At 34.0% G+C, this 20,157-nt stretch overlaps 5 protein-coding genes and 2 pseudogenes across 8 annotated transcripts; 4 read left to right on the top strand and 3 right to left on the bottom strand.

Moving 5' to 3' along the window:
* Positions 1 to 2,442: 2,442 nt before the first annotated feature.
* Positions 2,443 to 3,742, bottom strand: LOC104785502 (large ribosomal subunit protein uL29y). Its single transcript, XM_010510720.2, has 4 exons — positions 3,582 to 3,742; positions 3,339 to 3,474; positions 2,763 to 2,919; positions 2,443 to 2,650 (listed from the first exon to the last, which is right to left on the bottom strand). Exons 1-4 carry the CDS (start codon positions 3,583 to 3,585, stop codon positions 2,576 to 2,578), a joined length of 372 nt encoding a protein of 123 aa, XP_010509022.1. The 5' UTR covers positions 3,586 to 3,742; the 3' UTR covers positions 2,443 to 2,575.
* Positions 3,743 to 3,949: 207 nt separating this feature from the next.
* On the top strand, positions 3,950 to 6,384 carry LOC104785501 (caffeoylshikimate esterase). The gene is made up of 6 exons (XM_010510719.2): positions 3,950 to 4,336; positions 4,516 to 4,789; positions 4,873 to 5,003; positions 5,470 to 5,607; positions 5,699 to 5,797; positions 5,921 to 6,384. The coding sequence occupies exons 1-6, from the start codon at positions 4,319 to 4,321 to the stop codon at positions 6,194 to 6,196; spliced, it is 936 nt and encodes a 311-aa protein (XP_010509021.1). The 5' UTR covers positions 3,950 to 4,318; the 3' UTR covers positions 6,197 to 6,384.
* Positions 6,385 to 7,158: 774 nt separating this feature from the next.
* On the top strand, positions 7,159 to 9,712 carry LOC104785500 (caffeoylshikimate esterase-like). The gene is made up of 8 exons (XM_019245499.2): positions 7,159 to 7,315; positions 7,418 to 7,450; positions 7,575 to 7,701; positions 7,889 to 8,035; positions 8,278 to 8,408; positions 8,736 to 8,873; positions 8,980 to 9,078; positions 9,302 to 9,712. Exons 1-8 carry the CDS (start codon positions 7,313 to 7,315, stop codon positions 9,560 to 9,562), a joined length of 939 nt encoding a protein of 312 aa, XP_019101044.1. The 5' UTR covers positions 7,159 to 7,312; the 3' UTR covers positions 9,563 to 9,712.
* Positions 9,713 to 10,001: 289 nt separating this feature from the next.
* On the bottom strand, positions 10,002 to 11,548 carry LOC104788889 (putative F-box/LRR-repeat protein At3g18150 pseudogene; annotated as a pseudogene).
* Positions 11,549 to 13,481: 1,933 nt separating this feature from the next.
* LOC104785498 (caffeoylshikimate esterase) lies at positions 13,482 to 16,113 on the top strand. Of its 3 annotated transcripts, XM_010510717.3 has the most exons (8): positions 13,482 to 13,722; positions 13,855 to 13,887; positions 13,982 to 14,108; positions 14,196 to 14,342; positions 14,632 to 14,762; positions 15,245 to 15,481; positions 15,567 to 15,824; positions 15,991 to 16,113. In XM_010510717.3, the coding sequence occupies exons 1-8, from the start codon at positions 13,720 to 13,722 to the stop codon at positions 16,012 to 16,014; spliced, it is 960 nt and encodes a 319-aa protein (XP_010509019.2). In that variant the 5' UTR covers positions 13,482 to 13,719; the 3' UTR covers positions 16,015 to 16,113. The 3 variants fall into 3 exon arrangements, with proteins under 3 accessions (XP_010509019.2, XP_087369231.1, XP_010509018.1); XM_087513105.1 differs by lacking the exon at positions 13,482 to 13,722 and having other exon boundaries at positions 13,849 to 13,887; XM_010510716.2 differs by lacking the exons at positions 13,482 to 13,722; positions 15,991 to 16,113 and having other exon boundaries at positions 13,849 to 13,887; positions 15,567 to 15,975.
* A 263-nt stretch (positions 16,114 to 16,376) lies between these two features.
* Positions 16,377 to 17,496, top strand: LOC104785497 (dirigent protein 9 pseudogene; annotated as a pseudogene). The gene has a single exon (XR_015598305.1). The product of XR_015598305.1 is annotated as a dirigent protein 9 pseudogene (transcript).
* On the bottom strand, positions 17,486 to 19,919 carry LOC104785496 (uncharacterized). Its single transcript, XM_010510713.3, has 5 exons — positions 19,782 to 19,919; positions 19,608 to 19,665; positions 18,775 to 19,491; positions 18,482 to 18,623; positions 17,486 to 18,393 (listed from the first exon to the last, which is right to left on the bottom strand). The coding sequence occupies exons 3-5, from the start codon at positions 19,384 to 19,386 to the stop codon at positions 17,771 to 17,773; spliced, it is 1,377 nt and encodes a 458-aa protein (XP_010509015.2). The 5' UTR covers positions 19,387 to 19,491; positions 19,608 to 19,665; positions 19,782 to 19,919; the 3' UTR covers positions 17,486 to 17,770.
* Positions 19,920 to 20,157: the final 238 nt, after the last annotated feature.

The raw sequence follows: 20,157 nt of genomic DNA, 5'->3' as shown, positions 1-20,157 counted from the left end.
ACAGATTCTTCTTATACAGTCTATGTATGTTAAAAATTTCACTAAAATTGATTTTTAGGTTAAAGATTTTCAGTTTGTGATTTTATTCTCTTTTTTTTTGGCAAAAAAATTGAAATTATGAAACCAAATACTACCCATATTTTGTGTGTGTGTGTGTGTGTGTTAAATATGTCAAGGAAAATTTGAGAACCTAGAATGAATATGAAACTACAACTTGAATTTGATAAATATTGAAACCAAAGGTAATGACATATATTTATCACTTTCAGGTAATTGTTTATGCAATCACTATATAAGACTAATTAACCTATTGTGTTTGACCAACAGATCACAAGATACGCACTATCTCTGATATTTTGTAATTTACACTTATTGTTATATATAATGACATGGTGGTTTGAAAAATGATATATACACATGCATAATAATACTATAGAAATAGTATGCAGCCACGAGTTCGTTGAGAGAAAATGATATGTGCTTACCAAAGTCAATTGTGTATAGATGGATGTAAGCAAGTTCTGCATCAACGCTGACTTGGCAAATCAAGACCAGCAATAAGCTATTCTACGTATAGCAACGACCACACTTCATAACCAAAACCAAGTGCAAGGGAAATGTTGTAACATTCAGAAAAGGCTAATTAAGGAATGAGTTCGTATATATAACGTAAGAACTCCTAGTACTACTCGATTTGGTTTTATCTGAATTGAATTGAGTCATTTGTTTTCAACAGTTACGAAATCAAAAGAAACTAATAGGAAAACTCAAATGAATTAGAGGAAGCGTGCAGTGCCGTACTTAGGTTTATATAAGCTTAGGGCTAAAAAATTGGTTTTGTTTTGTGTTAAAAAAAAGTTAATGATATATATATATATATATTAGATGGTTACCCATCAGAAACGTAAATGATATGTATTTTTAATTGTTCATATATTTATATTATTTTGTGACTATGAAAAAATCATCTACATTATATATAAATTATCTGATTGTTTGATACATTGTGTATAGTTTACATTAAATTTTATATAAATATAAATTGTAGGTGTGTTTGTTTATATATGGCAGCAAATTAGTCATTTTTTGGTTCTTTGAAATATTGAATAAGTATTAACAAAAACTAAGCAAAACATATGCAAAATATAAACAAAACATAAGTAAAATATTTTTACGTGTGTGCTTTATAATGTTTAAATGTTTGAAAGTAAAATTGAAAAACCACATGAAAGTTAAAAATTCGCAACCACACTAACAAAATGCTAATGTGACAATAAAAAGTAGATGCCATGATATTTAAGAGTCTATTTTATTTGTTATTACACATTAGCATTTTATTAGTTAATTAATAATATCTTTTCGTATAAATTTTTAATATAAGTTCTCAACTTTTATGTAGTTTTTCATTTTCCTTCAAACATTTAATAAATTATATAATACTTTAATAATGCAAATAAAAGATTATGAAATATGAAATAAGAAAAATTAATAACAAACAAAATATTTAAATTTTTATAATAAAAAGTTTAAACATATTTTCAAACTAAATACATAAGCTAACTTTAAAAAAATATATGTGGCCTTACAATTTTTTTTATATTATGTGGTCTTGGGCAAATGCCCTTTTCAATATACACCAGGCACGGCACTGGAAGTGTGAAAACAACTGGCAGAAGAGATTCTACAAAAGTCAATTCTTTCCTATAAGACAAAGTAATCACAAAGTCAAAGTTCAAACTTATATTTCTTTTTTTCCAACTTACTAAAGCAAAACTACGAGTCTACGATAGTGTTTGATATTTGTGCATGTTATTATGGCCAGCCCCAACCTCTTCATCTTGGTTGGTCTAACAAATTCTAGTGAGAACAAAGGATTCACACATGAGAACACATTTTGGTGCATCAATTCTTCAAAGCTCAGCATTTCATACCTATTGATTGTCTAATGGTGTTTTTAGACTTCATATGAGTCAACTAATCTTGCAAATCACCACACCACTTTTTTTTGTTTTTCAACGTATAATTTGTTCAACTCGGATGTGTACTCATAATCAATTTTCCTTGCGTTATATTTTCTCGAGTCACCAAATTTATCAAATTACTGATTGTTGAATTCAACATTTGTGTAGCGGCATAACTCTCTCTTTCTCGCACATACCTCAACCACTGAAAAAAAATTAGCAAAGGTGTATTTTCTTTCTAGAAAATTTCAAATTTAGAAACAGAAAATGCTTTGTTTCTTTCTGAATAGGGGTGTAAGCAGAGCATCAGAGAGAAAGAGAGAGACCCTTATGGTAAGTTGATAGACGTAATTAACAGCACAAGACAAAAGATCGAGTTGACTAGTCTGAATGATTAGTGATGCTAGAGTTTAACGAGCTAATTCTCAACCGAGTAATATAAAAGATGAAGTGATCCGATCATATAACGATAATACTCTGCTTATGTGAATCAAATCTTTCATTAAGATGAGCTTTCAAAATCTTTAACAACAGGGAAAGAAAATAAGCCAAACTCACACAAGAGAGCTAAATAAAATTCAAACACACAAAAATTGATGTGATTAAGATAACGCTTACACCTTAATAGCATACTTCCTAATTGGAAAGTACATTTCTTTCTTCTTCTCCCTTTCAGTCTTCAGTGATGCCTGTTACAAATCATCAGCCAGAGAAGCAATTCATTCAGTACAATAAACCAAACACACCATTTGCTCAATTCTCTAATATCACTTTGAAAAACTACTAAACACAAAACGATACCTGATGCTTGGTGAGTCTTCTCCTGATCGCTCTAGTCTTCTTGGGACGAAGATCAAGAGGCAAAAGCTTCTTGTTCTTGTACGCCTCTCTCAAAGCAGACTTTTGTTTCTGTGAGATCACTGTCAATACCTGAGCAATGGACTTCCTCACCACCTTACTGAATCAACACAAAACAGAACCCATTTGAGATCATTGTGATTAAAAAAATCTGTGTTGGTAACAATCCAAGAGTGAGAAACTAAAACCAAGTAAGCTACTTTTTCTTTACATAGACTGAACAGTGGCTTTATATATCAATAGAGGACAATGATATGAACTAGGATACAACTAATACGTAACAGAACAAAACTATACAATTTGCAAAACATAAGCAGAAGCAAGTGTTATATGTCTAAACTTATCAAAAAGGCTATGATACTCATAAACCTGATTACCACATATGATTAGTAACCACTACCACTAGCTAAAACCATAAACAAAGCTATACAATTTAGATTCAAATCATAATAGATAAAAAATGCAACATTTGATCACACAAGAAGAGTATAAAAAAGTAAGAGAAGTGGAAACACATACATCTTGGAGAGCTTGTTGGGAGCACCTCCAGTGACCTTAGCCACGCGAAGAAGAGCAAGCTCAGCCTTAAACTCCTTCAGCTGAGTAGAAAGATCAGCTTTTGATTTCTCCCTCAGCTCATGAACCTTGATTCTTGCTGTTCAGATTCCATTTCACAATACACAAAAAAAAAAATCAAATCTCATATCCATAAACGTAAGATATTATACGTTAAAGTGGGAAAAGTTTCAGAATTTGGCTTACCCATTGATGCGTCTTGGTGTGGTGTTCTTCTGGCCTTGCCCCCTACTCTGTTGGCTGTGGTATAAAAGATTAAAAACCCTAGAAAACACACAAATGAAGAAGATGACGGCTATCACTTAAACTCGGAATTTTTAGGTTATATTTAGTGGGCCGAGTTTGATATCACATGTCGGCCCATAAATAGAATCCATATAAAATTTCCAAAACGAGTTTTGATCGAAGACGTAATCGTTATTAACAAACGTGATAAATAAGTGTAATTATGAGTAGCGTGATTGACAATTACCTCTAATAAATACGACGATGCATACATTAGTCGACCAGTTGGCACAAAGACATAAATGCATGTTTATCCATGACCCCAAGTTGAAGATTCTATAGTAACAAACGAAAAAAAACTAAGCGCCGGTCAAGCACCACCGGCTGAAGCATTCTCATTGATTAATTTACAAAATAATGAAAAAAGTGAAATATTGGACTCGTTCAAAGCTTCTGGTAACGTTGTTATCTACAACGAAAAAAATATCCAACCAAAGACGCAGCGTTTTAAACATGGATTCCCCTGTTTTTTTGGGGGGTCGCTTTGTTTCTTTTGACTCTTCTCTTTTCAGCTCCTATAAATCAGACAACAACTAACTCTTTCTCTCTCTCACATCACAAGTCCTTTTGAAAAAACAAGAAAATATCTTATTTTTTGCATAAAACACAGAACAAAAACAGAGGATCATCAACCAATCATGGTTCTGTATGAAGAGGTTAGTGTCTTTTATATACGTTTCCAAGCTCATGTAGAGCTCTGTTACTATAGAAAAGTGATGATACCAAAAAAACAAAAAAATGTACTTACTAGTTCTGTTCCTGTCGATCCAGCAAGAATCATTCAGCTATTAGGTTTAATGTAAGTATTATCTGCTTTTTTATAATTTATATGCAGGATTTTGTTTTGAACTCACGAGGCATGAAGCTGTTCACTTGTGTATGGAAACCAGAGAAGGAAGAACCAAAGGCCTTGCTCTTTCTCTGTCATGGCTACGCTATGGAGTCCAGCATCACCATGAACAGTTCAGCCACGAGGCTAGCCAAGGCCGGTTTTGCGGTCTATGGAATGGACTATGAAGGACATGGGAAATCCGAGGGACTAAATGGTTACATCAGTGACTTTGATCATCTCGTTGATGATGTCTCTAATCACTACTCTACAATTTGTGGTAATTTTTTTTTACTGAAAACCTTTAATATGGTTTTAGATTTTCATTAATTTAGTAAAAGAAATGGTGAAAATATGTTGTAGAGAAGGAAGAGAACAAGGGGAAGATGAGGTTTCTACTTGGAGAATCCATGGGAGGAGCACTTGTGTTGCTCTTAGCGAGAAAGAAGCCTGACTTTTGGGACGGTGCGGTTTTGGTCGCACCCATGTGTAAGGTTTAGTGATCTCTCTTTCTTTTTTGTACTTTATTGTTTTTTTAGTTATCCTTAGTCTTGCATTATTAACGTATAAAGAAATCAATATACATTGAATGATTAATTAGTGTTCTAGATGATTTTTATAGTTGAGATATATTTTCAAATGATTTTTTAAGAATTAGATCAAAGGTCGCAATCGAAAACGGAGAAATATGGGTGTAAAGTGAGAATAAACCAAAAAATTTCAATTATTTTTCTCTACTTTTTAATTAGTAATAAGTGTCCTTAGATAATACTACAAAAAAATGGTTCAATCACTCTTCATTCGTCTTTTGTCTCATACTGGTTTCTATTTAGACACCATTACTATTGTTACAATCAAATATTAGTGTTGTACTGATTAGAAAAAGTAATCAAATAACGAATAGTCTACACATTTTTTTTGTTGTCTTCCATCTAATATGGCAAATGTCCTTATGTATAGTTAGCAGACGAGATAAAGCCACATCCAGTAGTGATCTCAATTCTTATCAAGCTTGCCAAGTTTATTCCGACGTGGAAGATAGTTCCAGGAAATGATATTATTGACATTGCAGTTAAAGAACCCCACATCAGAAAACAGGTGATTGATAATTGTAATCTAATTAAGACAGCCAAACTCTACTTATTTCATCACTTTTTTTGTTATTAACCATAGTATATGAATTTAACAGGTGAGGGAGAACAAGTACTGCTATAAAGGCCGGCCTCGCCTCAATACCGCCTACCAACTCTTGTTGGTTAGCTTGGATCTCGAAAAGAATCTTCATCAGGTTTCTAATGTTAAGATACATATATAGTTATTTTGGATATGTATATTTGATATTGTAATGGACGATAACATGTTACACGTAAAACTTGATAACTAATTAGCAATGGCTTTTGAACGTATATAGGTATCTATTCCTTTCATTGTTCTTCACGGAGAAGATGATAAAGTGACGGACAAAAGCGTGAGCAAATTGCTATACGAAGTGGCTTCAAGCTCGGACAAGACGTTCAAGTTGTATCCCAACATGTGGCACGCTTTGCTATATGGAGAAACTCCTGAAAATTCAGAAATTGTGTTTGGTGATATCATAAATTGGCTGGAGGATAGAGCCATCAATTCGAACGGAGGGTTGGAGACTCAGCTAAAACATAAGCATGATGGATTCTTGACGCATAAATAAGTGAACGATATCCTTGACAAAAAAAATAATAAAAAAAATAAGTGAACGATATATGTAGCAATGTGGTTTCTGTACTTACGTAGTCTTTTATACATACGAAGTTACTAGTTGAATTTTATCCACAAAAAGAAGAATGTGACATGTTGAATACGTTGTGAAGTATTTTTATAATTTACGGAATTTATATATATCAAAACAAGTCGTTAACAACCCTCAAAAACCACATGAATTTGTAGATAGCATCAGATTGAAGAATTGAAGATAAGTTAGGTCTTATTTATAATACGCAAAATTGACCGGTTTCATCAATGGTCGAAAAGAATCAATTACTGAATCAATTGACGCCGTAAAGAAAGTATAGAGAAAGTCGACGCCGTAGTTCTGAAACTATATACAAATTTTGAAAAATTAAAAATATAACAACTACATATTATACGTCACATGTTTTTTTTCTGAGATAAATTGGCCTAATTATTATTCACTATATTAATTTGCAATTTAGAAATTTTAAAGAACCAGTAACCAATTAAAAATTTTACCAGGCTAATAAAAAAAGATAGTAAATTTTGCTGTCAAAAAAAAAAAAATTAATCCACAAATTAATATTCTACAAAACTATGTCAGTTTATTCCTAAATGTAATTTTTCCATGACTTATGGATGAGTAAGCACGCAAATTGACGACTTTTCGTCCAATGGAATGATAATTAATTATCCATATACGTATGGAGCGACTATTCTCTAATTTATAACTCAAAAGGTAAAAATTTCTAGTTATAACTCAAAAGCTAAGTCACTAACTACATACAGATATACACTTATTCTATAGTATTAATTTTCAAGTAAAGATTGTTAATTGCTCTTTCAGAAAAGTCTAAGAAGAGTTGGGAATAATTTATAAGAGTTTGCGAAAGCTGAGGTATATTCTGTATTATATAGGAAGTTTAAGGAGTGAAAGGGAATAACAAAAAGAAAACCAAATTCACGACGTTGTCAACTTTGTCAGGGTCAGACGACTAAGCAGAGCTCTACATTGTCTTTCCATTTACTTTCTAAACTCTCCAAGAAAACAAGAAAACGAAATAAAAGGTGATTCAAATTAATCTCTTTTGACGTAATGGTTAGTTGATTAACAATCTCTTCAATCTTTGATTAGTTTGAATCTAAAACTGCATATTTGTTCTTACGTATTTCTTAAATATTAATTGGTTTTGGTGTGCAGGCGAGTGAAACAGAGGACTTCAAGTATGAAGAGGTGTGCATGTGTATATATATATATATATGCATTGAGATAATCACATAGATATATATATATATATATATATATATATATATAGAAAGGTTTGGTGACTGATTGATGATTGTATACATATGTGCAGAGTTTCATAAAAAACACTCGAGGATTGAAGTTGTTCACGTGCAGATGGGTACCAACAAACAAAGACCCAGGGGCTTTAGTTTTCCTTTGCCACGGATACGGCATGGAATGTAGCATCACCATGAATAGTTAAGATCAACCCACTCCACAAAATTCTATGAATTTATATTTTAATTATGTATATGCTTTCATCTAGATTGTATTATAGAATGACTAATATCATCTGATCTAAAATCCAAATGTTCCAGGTTAACATCAAACAAAAAAACCAAAAAATTATTAACGTTTGAAATTAAATGAATATGATCGGATTAGGTACTGCGAGGAGGCTTGTGAAGGCAGGATATGCGGTTTATGGAATGGATTATGAAGGACATGGCAAATCTGATGGGCTGAGCGCTTATATCTCAAACTTTGACAACCTCGTTGATGATGTCTCAACTCACTACACAACTATTTGCGGTAATGTTGACTTTTGGATTATAAAAGTCAACTTATAATTGATTGAAATTTTTGTGTGACAGTAAATGTCCGAATTAAAAAAGGTAAACTACATAATTGCGGAATCAATATGATCGATATGAAGTTTTTTTGGTCGAACGTGAGAAGATGGAAGCAACTGATACATGAATAGCTTGATTTTTTTTCTTTATTTGTTTTGACATTATCAAATAAATTGCCTTTGGAATGTAAAATTGAAATAGAGAGGGAAGAGAACAAACGGAAGATGAGGTTTATGTTAGGAGAGTCCATGGGAGGAGCAGTGGTTGTGTTGCTATGCAGGAAGAAACCTGACTTTTGGGATGGAGCTCTCTTGGTCGCTCCAATGTGTAAGGTATTTCACTATTTCTCATCTCTTTATTTAGTTTTTTTTTTAGTTGCCTAATATTATTGTTAATCTTATACAACTGAAATTTGTGGTTCAAAAATATTAAACAGAACACCTATAAACATTTTTATATTCTATGAGTGAAATAATCATACAATAACCAAATTACTAGATTCAGTTACGCAACTAAAGAAAACTTGTATTTTTCTTATACGGCATATATAGAATTGTTGATTAATATAAATTAAATGCATATAAACGAAACATTTTTTTTGTGAGTACAAGCAAATTAAATAGTACTATATGAATGTGGAATATATATATTTGTCACAGATCGCAGAAGAAATGAAGCCAAGTCCTTTTGTTATTTCGATATTAACAAAGCTCATCTCGGTTATACCTAAATGGAAAATAATTCCTAGTCAAGATATCATCGAGATTTCATATAAAGAGCCAAAAATAAGAAAACAGGTATATGTTTCTATATAACACAGTAATCAAAAAAATTAGTATATACAAAAGCTAAGTAAGAAACTAATCGGCATATATGCTTGATTTAAATTTTGTATGAGTAAAGGTTAGAGAAAATCCTTTATGTTACAATGGAAGACCACGCTTGAAAACTGCGTATGAGCTCTTAAGGATCAGCAACGACCTCGAGAAGAGACTTCAAGAGGTATTTATGTATATAAATTATACATATACTCGAGATTCCCTTAATGCATGCATTGATATTCAGATCGGACTTAAGGAATAATATATATATTTACTGGTAAAAGTTTACCGTCAGATTTTTTTTTTTATTTTACTTTGGTTTCTAACCATCCGAGAAATTGTTAGTACAGTATATAAATTATAGGTGTAACTTTACAACTAAATAATGCATATAATGATTATAGGTTTCATTGCCGTTTATGGTTTTACACGGAGATGATGATAAAGTAACAGATAAAGCAGTGAGCCAAGAACTATACAAGGTTGCGTTGAGCTCTGACAAAACCTTAAAGTTGTATCCTGGGATGTGGCACGGTTTGCTCAATGGTGAAACACAAGAGAACATCGAAATTGTCTTCGCTGACGTCATTGGATGGTTGGAAAAAAGAAGTGATTATGGAAATGAAAGGTTTGAGTCGGGGCTTAAACATAATAGCGATGTTTGAATGTCAAGGAATAGTCGTTTTGCACACTTTTACTTACTACCTACATTGTTTAACACATACAAATTGTTGTACTGAAATTATAGTGTTTTGCATTCTGATTTTAACGCTGCTATTGTGAATTATATATTAAAAAAAAAACGGTTTCATGTTTAATCTCCATCAGTATTATGAATAAGATCAAGATAGATATTTTTATATTATTCTTACATTACATTAGATATATACACACAACAAGGGTATCTACAAAGTTGAGCTTTTCTTTAGTGTAAATGAAAGTTGTGGTTTATGCCGTTCTTTGTTTAACTATTTAAAGAAAACACGTTTTTAACGATTTTTAAATATTGAAAACAAGGATTAAAATATTTAAAATAGTGTCACTCATTAATTTTTAATTTTTATTTTTTTATAGAAAAAATAGTAATATTTAAAAAAATTATAATCAATAAATGTCATGATTATTTCCTAGATAATCCTACAAAATAAAGAAAAGTTTTCATCTAAAATATGATATTTAAATTGAAATATGTAACATATTTAAATAAAGAAAAGTTTTCATCTCAAAACGAATTGACATGTTTACAGGATTATTCAAACTCGCCCAATAGCTTGAATGGTCAAGGAAAAAAAAACGCGGTTCAAGGTGAACATACCGGTATCAGGCCACGTTTCGAACTATTTAGTAGGGTTAGCTTCTTTAGTTGAGGTGAGTTTTGTAGCACCCTTACTATCCCATGAATTACATACTGGGAGATAGTTGTCCTAAGCGTCAAAACCTGAGCCTTGAATATCGGTAAAGAAACACCTCGAAGTTCCACAAGGGATAAAATCTACAAAAAGCACAATCGCCAATGGTAAATACCGAAACATCTACAGCAATACTAACATAGAGTTACTGAAAATCAAAGCTTAATGGAAACTAATCAATCGGCTAAAAGGTATAAGTGTGTGCAAACCAGCTGGTTCTACAGGAGTAACAATGGTCATATATATCACACTGGAGTAGACAAAAAAAATTAAACATACCTTAAGAAAGTTTTCCCCAAAAGTAAGCTTCTGTACATTCTTCAATTTCTCTAGTATTTCTAGCACCATGACTTGAAGAAAATCAGCTTTGAGTTCCTGCTTAACTCTACTGAAAAAAATGTCTAGTTTAGCTTCAGTTAAAGACGAGACATCAACTAAAGTGCAAGGTAACCGAGAGTTTGCCAATCTGAGGTAACGTATATGTGGTGCAACAATATGTGTTGCCCCTGTAACCCAAACGTACTTACGCTCGATTTTTAAAACTCTCAGACGCGGTGACTTGCTTAGATCAAGAACCCTTGGTTGAGTAGGGCAATACAATTTTAATATTTTGAGGATCGGACAACCACATAAAATCTTGGCAAAGGATTCTTCAGAGATATTGCAATAATGCAATGAAAGTTTCTTCAATGATGTCCAAGACACCGAGCATCTTGTAACCAGATAGTTACATGATCTTAGCTTGAGTTGCTTGAGAGAAGAATTGGCGTAGAAAGAATGAGGAATGCACCCATGGGAATTGGTGTAAGATAAATATAACGACAGATTCTCAGCGTTTCGGGACATGGCGAACTCGATCCACTGGTTCATGTCGTGAGGAGGACAGTCCCTCACGTGGTAGGAATCGAGGTGAAATCTCATCATCTTACGAGCCGTGTAGCGAGATAGGGTTTCGTTTATGAAATCAGCCGGATTCCGTATATTACGAAGTCCTATAAAATCAAAGGACAAGGAAGGTGTATTGGGCCATACATGCCTCCATCGTCTGGACAAGACCGAAGTGCGCATGGCTATTTTAGTCGGGAGAAAGGAGAGGATTTGTTGGATAAGCACATCGGGCAAAGAGCTGATTGAGTCTAGATTTTCACTTGAGTCTCTTGCTCGTTTGAGATTGCGGCGGTGCTGATGGGCGTCGCAGTCAGTGGCGGTGACGCCGTCTCCGTGTCTGCCGTCGTAGGCCATTATATTACGTTATCAACGACCGATAACAAAACCTACTTGTATGTGTTGGTGTTTTGTGATTAAGAAACAAACCAAGTAAATAAAAATGTTGTTTATTGATTTGCTCTTCTATATATGAGCGTTTAATTATATATAGCAAAACACTTAACGTTAATTATAAGATAAGTAAATTCCCTATTCTCATTAATTAGTACTATTTAACTAAAATGTTAATAATTAAAATAAATCCGAAACTAAAACTTATTTCCTTTTCTCTTTTTTGTCACGTGACTTCTTTGCTGCAGATGTTGTGAGAACTCATTTTCAATCCCTAAATATGAATCTTCTTCTTCACGCTTTGTTTTTCTTTGGTTGAATCAAATCTTTTGGTGAAAATCCATGTTTGCTGCAGTGACATTAAGATGAAACCAAATTAGCTTTTTGAGTTAAAAAGGAAAAGATATATTTATTATTAGGCTTTTAAAAAGCCCATTACATACTATATACAATTATCTCCTGGAGGTTTCGAACGTATATTTCTGAAATAGTTTTACAAAAATAGAGTATATATATATGTAGATGAACTAATTAATATAATAGTGTTTGTTCCAAAAAAAAAACAAAAGAACTAGCAATGAAACTTGTGACTCTCTGATCATTTAAACGAATTTGGTTTCTTCTAAACGCACACACAACATTGAGCCATATTAAATAACAAAACTTAGCCATATATGCTCTGATCATCTTCTTCTTGGTTTGATCTTACTAGTTGCAGACAGTGACAATTTGGTATTTATTAGAAAATAAATGCTTACACTACACATTTGTTTTCTTTCGTAACAGATTATTCATTACTCATTAGTGGGTGGGATCTTTAAGAAAATATCGACAGGACATACATAAGCATTTGATATTCAGGATATAAAAAAAATCTGTATTTATATTATTGACTACATGTCTTCTGCTCCGTAACAGATTAGTGGGATCTTTAAGAAAATATCGACAAGACATTACATAAGCATTTGATATTCAGGATATAAAACAAATCTGATATTTATATTATTGCTTACATGTTCTGCTAAAAAGCCGGCGTGTTGAACGTTTTGAGAGTATCTGAATAATAAAAAACCGACCCCAATTTTTGTAAACTTTTTTAATTTTATCTTACAGTCGTCGCTTGAATCTTGATCACCAATATTTTACAAAATCATACTAATATATTTTAAAAAGTCAAACGACTCATTCGTCAAAGGCTGCAGGTTGGTTTATTGCCCAATGAGCAAAGATATGCACACGCGGATACGTGGGATCCAAAAAGTTAAAATAATTTTATTGGCCTAACTTTGAAAGCATTGAACTAAAATAAATATAGTGGTGGATCATGAAATTAAACACTTAATGATGTGAAAGTGGATACGTGATCACAATTTAACAAAAACAAATAGTGAAAAGTATATCTCTGATCTGTAAACCAAATTTATAAATGGTTTAAGTCAACGGAGTCGAACTTTTTACAACTAAGGTTATACTTAGTAGACATTGTATAATTACGCAAAACTAATAGAATTTGTAGTTTTTGACTTTTCTTCATTTGATGGTACTTACTTATGATCCTTCATTTATATACTTTTATGATAATCTAACATTATTGAATATGAGAAATATAAACCCTACTTGGCATCTACTGTTACTCGCTAGAAATATTGATTATATATTATTTTTTTTAAATAGACGTGAGTTTGATTTTGCAATTTGAAATAACAAAACCCATTGTCAAAGAATTTTAGAAGGGGTGTTTATGAACAATTTAAGACTTAAGGGTGTACTATTTGTGTTTCTTTGGAAAATGAGGGGGTGCTTTTGAATCGTCGCGAAACATGAATTTGCCACTTGTCTTTTCTACGGAAATATTTTTATATTTTTGCGAAGAAGCAATTGATTTAAAAAACATAAAAAAAAACGTGTTGCCGTGTGTTGGTGTTGGAGGGGTGCGAAGAGAAGAAACGAATCCGTTCAAATACTTAAAAAACGTCGTCGTATTACCGTATCGTCGTCCTCTTCCCCTCAATACTCATATAAAACAGAGCCTTGCAACAAAACACGAGACATCTCTTATCACAAAACTCGCGTCTCCATCCAACAAATACCAAAGAGAGAGAGAGAGTTTCAGACTTAATCTCTTCTTCTTAAGAATGGTTAGTTTAGTTACGTTCTGATTTGAAACACTCTCTTGTTTTTCTATCTCTTGAGGACCACATCTGAAACTCTTTTAGTTTGTTTTCTTCTTGTAATGAATTGTACCTTTTTTTTTCTTTTTGGTTATGCAGGCGAGTCAAACTGATGACACCGTTTACGAAGAGGTTTGTGTTCTGTTTACTTATTCATAAATGAATATATACTTATAGATATTAAAATCTAGAGTTTTTATTGATGATTTATGATTTATATATATAGAGTTTCATCAACAATTCTCGAGGAATGAAACTGTTCACGTGCAAATGGGTACCAGCAAAGCAAGAACCTAAGGCTTTAGTCTTTATCTGCCATGGATATGCAATGGAATGCAGCATCACCATGAACAGTTGAGATTGTTTAGTCTAATTTATGTTTTCTTATCAAATATTCAAGAGGTGTTGTTTAATGTTTGAAATGAATATGATTGGATTAGGTACTGCGAGGAGACTTGTGAAAGCAGGATTTGCGGTTTATGGTATAGACTATGAAGGTCATGGCAAATCTGATGGGCTTAGTGCCTACGTCCCAAACTTTGACCAACTTGTTGATGATGTCTCAACGCACTACACAAGCATTTGCGGTAATATTGACTTTTATTACCTATCTTTTTGAAAATACCTTCATAACCACTAATTTTAATCACCACTACTCTCAAATTATTGAACCAAATAAGGAATTATTCAATAAAATCTTATCAAGACTTTTTTTTTATTTTTCTTTTGTTGGTACTTGATCTATCGTCATGATGTTTTTGGATGGAAACAACCCATTACTCTGACATTATTAAATTTCTTTTGTACGACTTTATCAAAAAGTTTCGTTGTCTCTGATGTTTTTTTTTTATGGTTTTGTGTGGTTGAAATAATTAGAGAGAGAAGAGAACAAAGGGAAGATGAGGTTCTTGTTAGGAGAATCAATGGGTGGAGCAGTGCTTTTGTTGTTACATAGAAAGAAGCCTGAGTTTTGGGATGGGGCCATCTTGGCTGCTCCAATGTGTAAGGTATATTATTCATTCCATCTTGCTTCTATCTTTGTATTTGCCTAATTATGTTTTATTATGGGGCTATCGATATTATTGTTTGGTACGTCTTTTTCATTTGAAACGGTGGTTTTGTTTAAAAAGAAGTAATTAGCCAGCCTGGTGTTAATAGTGATTAGTTTTGAGTATAATAACAAAAACAGTAATGTTGAGGTGTGATGTAACTTTTTACCCACCCAATGTAGGAGGAAGAAATATGTATTTTATATGCCAAAATGTTGGGTTGTCTGTTTTCAAACGAGGTGACGATGATGTGAAAGATGCTGAATTATTAGTATTGTAAATGGTTAGATCATTATTGAGGGAATCGAGATTTTTATTTGATTAGACCAAGTCATAATGTTAAAGGGGAAGATGGAAATAACAATGAAAAAAATATAATTTACTGTTAATAATGAAAGCTTTTAAAGCTACAGTGTGACAAATTTTTTCCTATATTACAGATTGCTGAAGAAATGAAACCAAATCCTTTGGTAATTTCGATATTGTCCAAACTTAGCGGAGTGATACCGTCGTGGAAGATCATTCCTGGTCAAGATATTATTGAGATTGCTTTTAAACAGCCAGAAATCCGAAAGCAGGTTAAAGAGAATCCTTACTGTTACAAAGGACGTCCACGTTTGAAGACTGCTTATGAACTACTGAGGGTTAGCACCGACCTCGAGAAGAGATTGAACGAGGTAATATATTTTTACTTTCAGTTTGGTCAAAGAGTTAATATGATTGGATGAGGTGTACATGAGGTGTTTTATGTATTGGGAACAGGTTTCTTTACCGTTTATGGTCTTGCACGGAGAAGACGATAAAGTCACAGACAAAGCGGTGAGTGGAGAGCTGTATGAGGTTGCGTCTAGTTGGGACAAGACTCTCAAACTGTACCCTGGAATGTGGCACGGCTTACTCTATGGAGAGACACCAGAGAATATTGATCTTGTGTTTGCTGACATCATTGGTTGGTTGGACAAAAGAGCCTCTGATGGAAAGGGCGGGGCTGAATCGGAGAGGAAACGTAGAACCGATGGTATATCTTTGAAAGGGTAGTTAGAAGAAAGTAAAGACAGATTCTGTTTGTTTGTTCATTTCTTTCTTTTCTTGAATAGTATTTCTGTTAATTAGTGGGAAAATATTGTAAACATTAACTTAATATTAATAAGAATGAAAAAAAGTTGAAATATTTGGTTATATATGTGAGTATACAAAACGGCCAAAGTGAAGCAGAACACTGTTTTAAATGATGTAAACCCCCTCTTATAGTTTCAAACTTTCGGACAAAATAGTACCTGCAAAATAGATAAATGCAACTATTACACTATGACTCTGACCAAACCAATTTTATAAAGAGAATAAAGAAAAAAGCACCAAATCATTAGTAGCTAACTTATTAAGAGGTTCAGTTGAATAGATCGCAAACTCAACTAAATCAAAACAACAACAACAACAACTCCACACCATTCTCATCGCATTAACCATATGCTCCAATGCTTCTTTATATAAACTCATCATTCATCGAATAATATCAAACACAAACAACATCGCAAGCCAAAGATAACTTGAGAATCCAAACCAAAGAGTAAAATGGCCAAAGCTCTTCACATAATCATCCTTCTGTTCCTCACATCCTTCAATCTCCTCGCAGTCATCAACTCGGTTAGAATTCTTGACGAGATCCAACCTCAGCCTCAGTTAATCCCTACAGGCCAAATCCCCACGGTGGCTCCAACTGAAGCCGAGGAGGATGATGGCACCGATGACAACCCAGTACCAGCAACCACAACAAGTACTGCATCAGCAGTAACTGTCTCAGCCGGTCCAGCTGGTGCCACAGCGGGTGAACACGAGCCTTTACTAGAGTTCTTCATGCACGATGTGCTAGGCGGGTCTCACCCATCGGCTCGTGTGGTTACCGGAATAGTAGCTCAAACTGAAGTGAACGGAATACCATTCTCAAAGGCCAGCAACAGCATTTTCCCAGTTGACAATGGAGTCCCACTGGTCAACTCAAACAACATCAACAGTGTTATTAACCCAAACACAGCTCCACTTCTCACAGGACTTGGCGGTGCTCAAACCTCCACCGTAATCCAAAACACTAATGGGAATTCCAACGATGCTCTTAGCGCCAACAATCTCCCTTTTGTAACCGCTGGAAACCTCCCTCCTGGTGCTGCCCTCCAGCATCTCATGTTCGGAACCATAACTGTTGTGGACGATGAGCTAACTGAAAGCCACGAGCTTGGCTCAGCTGTTATAGGGAGAGCTCAAGGCTTTTACTTGGCCAGTTCCTTGGACGGCACAAGCCAAACTCTTTCTCTGACCGTATTGCTACATGGAGAGCACGACCATCATGACACTTTAGATGATGCCATTAGTTTCTTTGGAGTTCACCGGACCGCCTCTCATGCCTCCCAGATTGCAGTTATTGGCGGGACTGGGAAGTTCGAGCACGCTAAAGGGTATGCCATAGTGGAAACTCTGCATAACCAGGACAACCAGCATATCACTGATGGTCAAGACACCATCCTCCATTTCAGTGTATACCTCACCTACAAAGCTTGAAGACAAAATGAGACTTAAACAAGAAATGATTGCTTTTGTATATGTTCTTGCTCACTAGCTTCTGCTTGTGGCCTTTTTCCATTGTTGTGTAAATCTAAATTCCAAAGAAATTTATTTCAATGAGACTGTTTCAATCAAATTCCTGTTTCATTCACACAAAAAAACTTGTTGAAATACTTTGACAAATGGGTACAAGTCACAATAGGCTTTTGAAGCAATGTGACTGACTTGCTAAGAGGCCGATCCTAGACCTGACAAAGAAACTATTTGTATACACAACTCTTCTCAAATGCTATACATCTCCCTTTGATAATGCAAGCCAAATGCAACTACTACTCTGTTTTCTATATCTCAAATAAAATGCAGAGAATGCAATCTGAAATGAAAAAGAATGAAAAGAATCACTCTACACCCTACATGAAGCTGACAACCTCAGCCAACAACTCATCCACTATCATACTTTCTAATTCACAAACCACTGACTCATCATCAGCTTCAAGTTCTAACCACTCATCAATGTCTATGACTGGCACTTTGGCCAATGGTTTTTTCTTGGCTCGCTTCTCTTGCTTAGCAAGTACTTTCCAGAGTTCTTGTTTCAGTGCATATGTGCTTAGTGCAGTGCCAAGTCTCCTAGAAACGGGTTTCTTCCATGTTGGTGTAGCTGAAAACGATTCTAGAATCTCGACCAGGCTTGACTTGACTCTATCAAATAATATCCTTCTTTCAGAACTCTTCCAATATGTTTCTGTGTAATACTTCTTCTCCAGTTTCTCGAAGATTTTGGGGCTGATGGCTAAATCTTGTTTGTCAGGAACCCAATTCTTGTCCCCTTGTACAGCTTCAGCCAAGATATCATCAATGTAGGAAGAGTCCCTGCTTTGTTGAGTATCCAAGAACCCAATTTGTTCAACATCCTTGCTTTCTTTGACTTCAGAACCGACCACAGACTCCTCATCGCTCGATACTTCCATCCCACTCCCATCTGAATAACTCTCAGATTCAGATTTCAGGGTCTCAAGCTCTTCCTCTAGACCTAATGAGATATAAGAAGAAGTACAGAGTTATTACAGTTTAGCACATTCTAACAACAGATATTTACAGTTACTAAAACTCTTCCTTACTTTGAAAATCGAGATCTTCACTGTCGTCTAAGATATCTTCGTAAAACATTGGCTCTAGAACAGAAACAGGACTAGGTTGATGAGCTTCTTCTGAGTTCGTCTGACATTCAGGAGATGCATTGGAACAATCATCGTTTTTATCCTGCAGTTCAGTGTAACATCAACATAAGCTTCAAGTACTCAGATCATTACACGAAAAAAGGACTTTGACGACTTAAGGTAAAGAAAACTATTAGAAATGGTCTGATTCCTTGGGAATTTTGGCATAGTTATAATGAGATAAATAAAGTTACCTTGGTAATGAAAGCTGAAGAAGATGAATCCCTCAACTTCACATCTGCTGCAACTGTGTCCCTAGATGTACTAACCATCAAATTGGATTTAACTTCTCTCACAACTCTCTCCTTCTTCTGACCAAATGAAGTAGTACCATGACAAAGTTTATTATTCATTGCCATAGAACTCTTCTCAACTAAAAAGTCTTTTCCTTTCTTCCTATATCCCAAATGAGAACCACTACTGAAACCAAGAGGAGTAAAATATCTCTGAGAAATCTCTTTCTTCTCCTCCTCCATTTTGGGTTTCAGAGGATCATCAACACTTGTATGAAGATGATGATGATGTCTCAGCCTCGTCGACTTCAAGTTTTGCTGATCATAACTCCTACCAAATCTCCTGTGAGGAGGCTTGGCTTGTGCATCAATTACACCTTTAGAAGCCAACAAATTAGGTTTCTGGAGATAAACTCGACAGAGCTCCTTCGTTGGAACCACTCTGAAACCAGAATCGGACTTTTGGATAAAACTCTTAACAACACTCATCTTTTCTTGACGCAGAGGTTGTTGAAACAGTTCATTATAACGCATAGATCTCTCAATCACGGATCTAATCTCCTTAAACTCCATTGTCTCTCTTTTTGAGTCCCTCACCTCACACCACAACAACGAAATTGCAATCTCTTTTCAGTGAATCATCAACATAAAAACCCAAGAATAGAAAACGAAGTTCATCTGCAACACAAAGATGAAACCTTTTCAAAGCTCCAATCGAACAAATAACAGAATCCAGAACAACCCAGAATAAAGAAACCAATATAAATAACAGAGGAAAAAAATAAAAATCGAACCTTTTTGTCAGTAAAAGATGTTCTCAAAAAAAAAAAGATTCGTTCTTCGATCCCAAATCTGTGAAAAGAAGCTTTTAAAAGATGATTAGATTTTGAGAATTGAGACATACAACATGAAACTTTTTGTAGGTGAAAAAGAAGATTTGAGGATTGAAGAGAGAAAACAAAACCAACCTTCAAGAGTCACAATCACGATTCACTTGTTCAAATTTGTTGAAAGATGAGAAACGAAATCGAAATCGACGTCAAAAAATATGGTCAGTTTGTTTCACACACGAAATATTTTGGGGAATTTAATAAGTTAAAGTTTTCTCATTCTGTTTATTTAATTTGAAAGACTCCAATAATTTTGGCATGGGGCCGTTATTACAATACGATACACAAATTTACAAAAATACATGCAAAAAGAAAATGAAAACGACGTTCTCCGTTACTTTACTTTATTAAATTTCCCTCGTCAAACAAAAACTTGAAAGTTCAAAACAATAACAATCTCTCTTCAAAGTCAAAATGCCAAAAATAATACTCAAATATACACATTTGAGTGTGT

This window comes from Camelina sativa, chromosome 5 (genome assembly GCF_030686135.1).
Source record: "Camelina sativa cultivar CO46 ecotype springtype chromosome 5, ASM3068613v1".
Classification (NCBI taxonomy): Eukaryota; Viridiplantae; Streptophyta; class Magnoliopsida; order Brassicales; family Brassicaceae; genus Camelina; species Camelina sativa.
Note: the sequence above shows the minus strand (reverse complement) of the source record. Positions and strands in the feature narration are given on the sequence as shown.

Bases quoted from the DNA above. Each gene is read 5' to 3' on its own strand.
- LOC104785498 (XM_087513105.1), top strand. From the start codon at position 13,849: ATGCAGGCGAGTCAAACTGATGACACCGTTTACGAAGAG. The intron at 14,109-14,195 runs GTTGAGATTGTT...TGATTGGATTAG, and splicing joins ATGCAGCATCACCATGAACA to GTACTGCGAGGAGACTTGTG. The intron at 14,343-14,631 runs GTAATATTGACT...TGAAATAATTAG, and splicing joins GCACTACACAAGCATTTGCG to AGAGAGAAGAGAACAAAGGG.
- LOC104785500 (XM_019245499.2), top strand. The intron at 8,036-8,277 runs GTAATGTTGACT...AAATTGAAATAG, and splicing joins TCACTACACAACTATTTGCG to AGAGGGAAGAGAACAAACGG. The intron at 9,079-9,301 runs GTATTTATGTAT...TAATGATTATAG, and splicing joins TCGAGAAGAGACTTCAAGAG to GTTTCATTGCCGTTTATGGT.
- LOC104785501 (XM_010510719.2), top strand. The intron at 4,790-4,872 runs GTAATTTTTTTT...AATATGTTGTAG, and splicing joins TCACTACTCTACAATTTGTG to AGAAGGAAGAGAACAAGGGG. The intron at 5,004-5,469 runs GTTTAGTGATCT...CCTTATGTATAG, and splicing joins TGGTCGCACCCATGTGTAAG to TTAGCAGACGAGATAAAGCC.
- LOC104785496 (XM_010510713.3), bottom strand. From the start codon at position 19,386: ATGGAGTTTAAGGAGATTAGATCCGTGATTGAGAGATCTATGCGTTAT. The intron at 18,624-18,774 runs GTAACTTTATTT...ACTGAACTGCAG, and splicing joins CTTCAGCTTTCATTACCAAG to GATAAAAACGATGATTGTTC. The intron at 18,394-18,481 runs GTAAGGAAGAGT...ATATCTCATTAG, and splicing joins TGAAGATCTCGATTTTCAAA to GTCTAGAGGAAGAGCTTGAG.
- LOC104785502 (XM_010510720.2), bottom strand. The intron at 2,920-3,338 runs GTATGTGTTTCC...GTGTTGATTCAG, and splicing joins CCCAACAAGCTCTCCAAGAT to TAAGGTGGTGAGGAAGTCCA. The intron at 2,651-2,762 runs GTATCGTTTTGT...GATTTGTAACAG, and splicing joins GAAGACTCACCAAGCATCAG to GCATCACTGAAGACTGAAAG.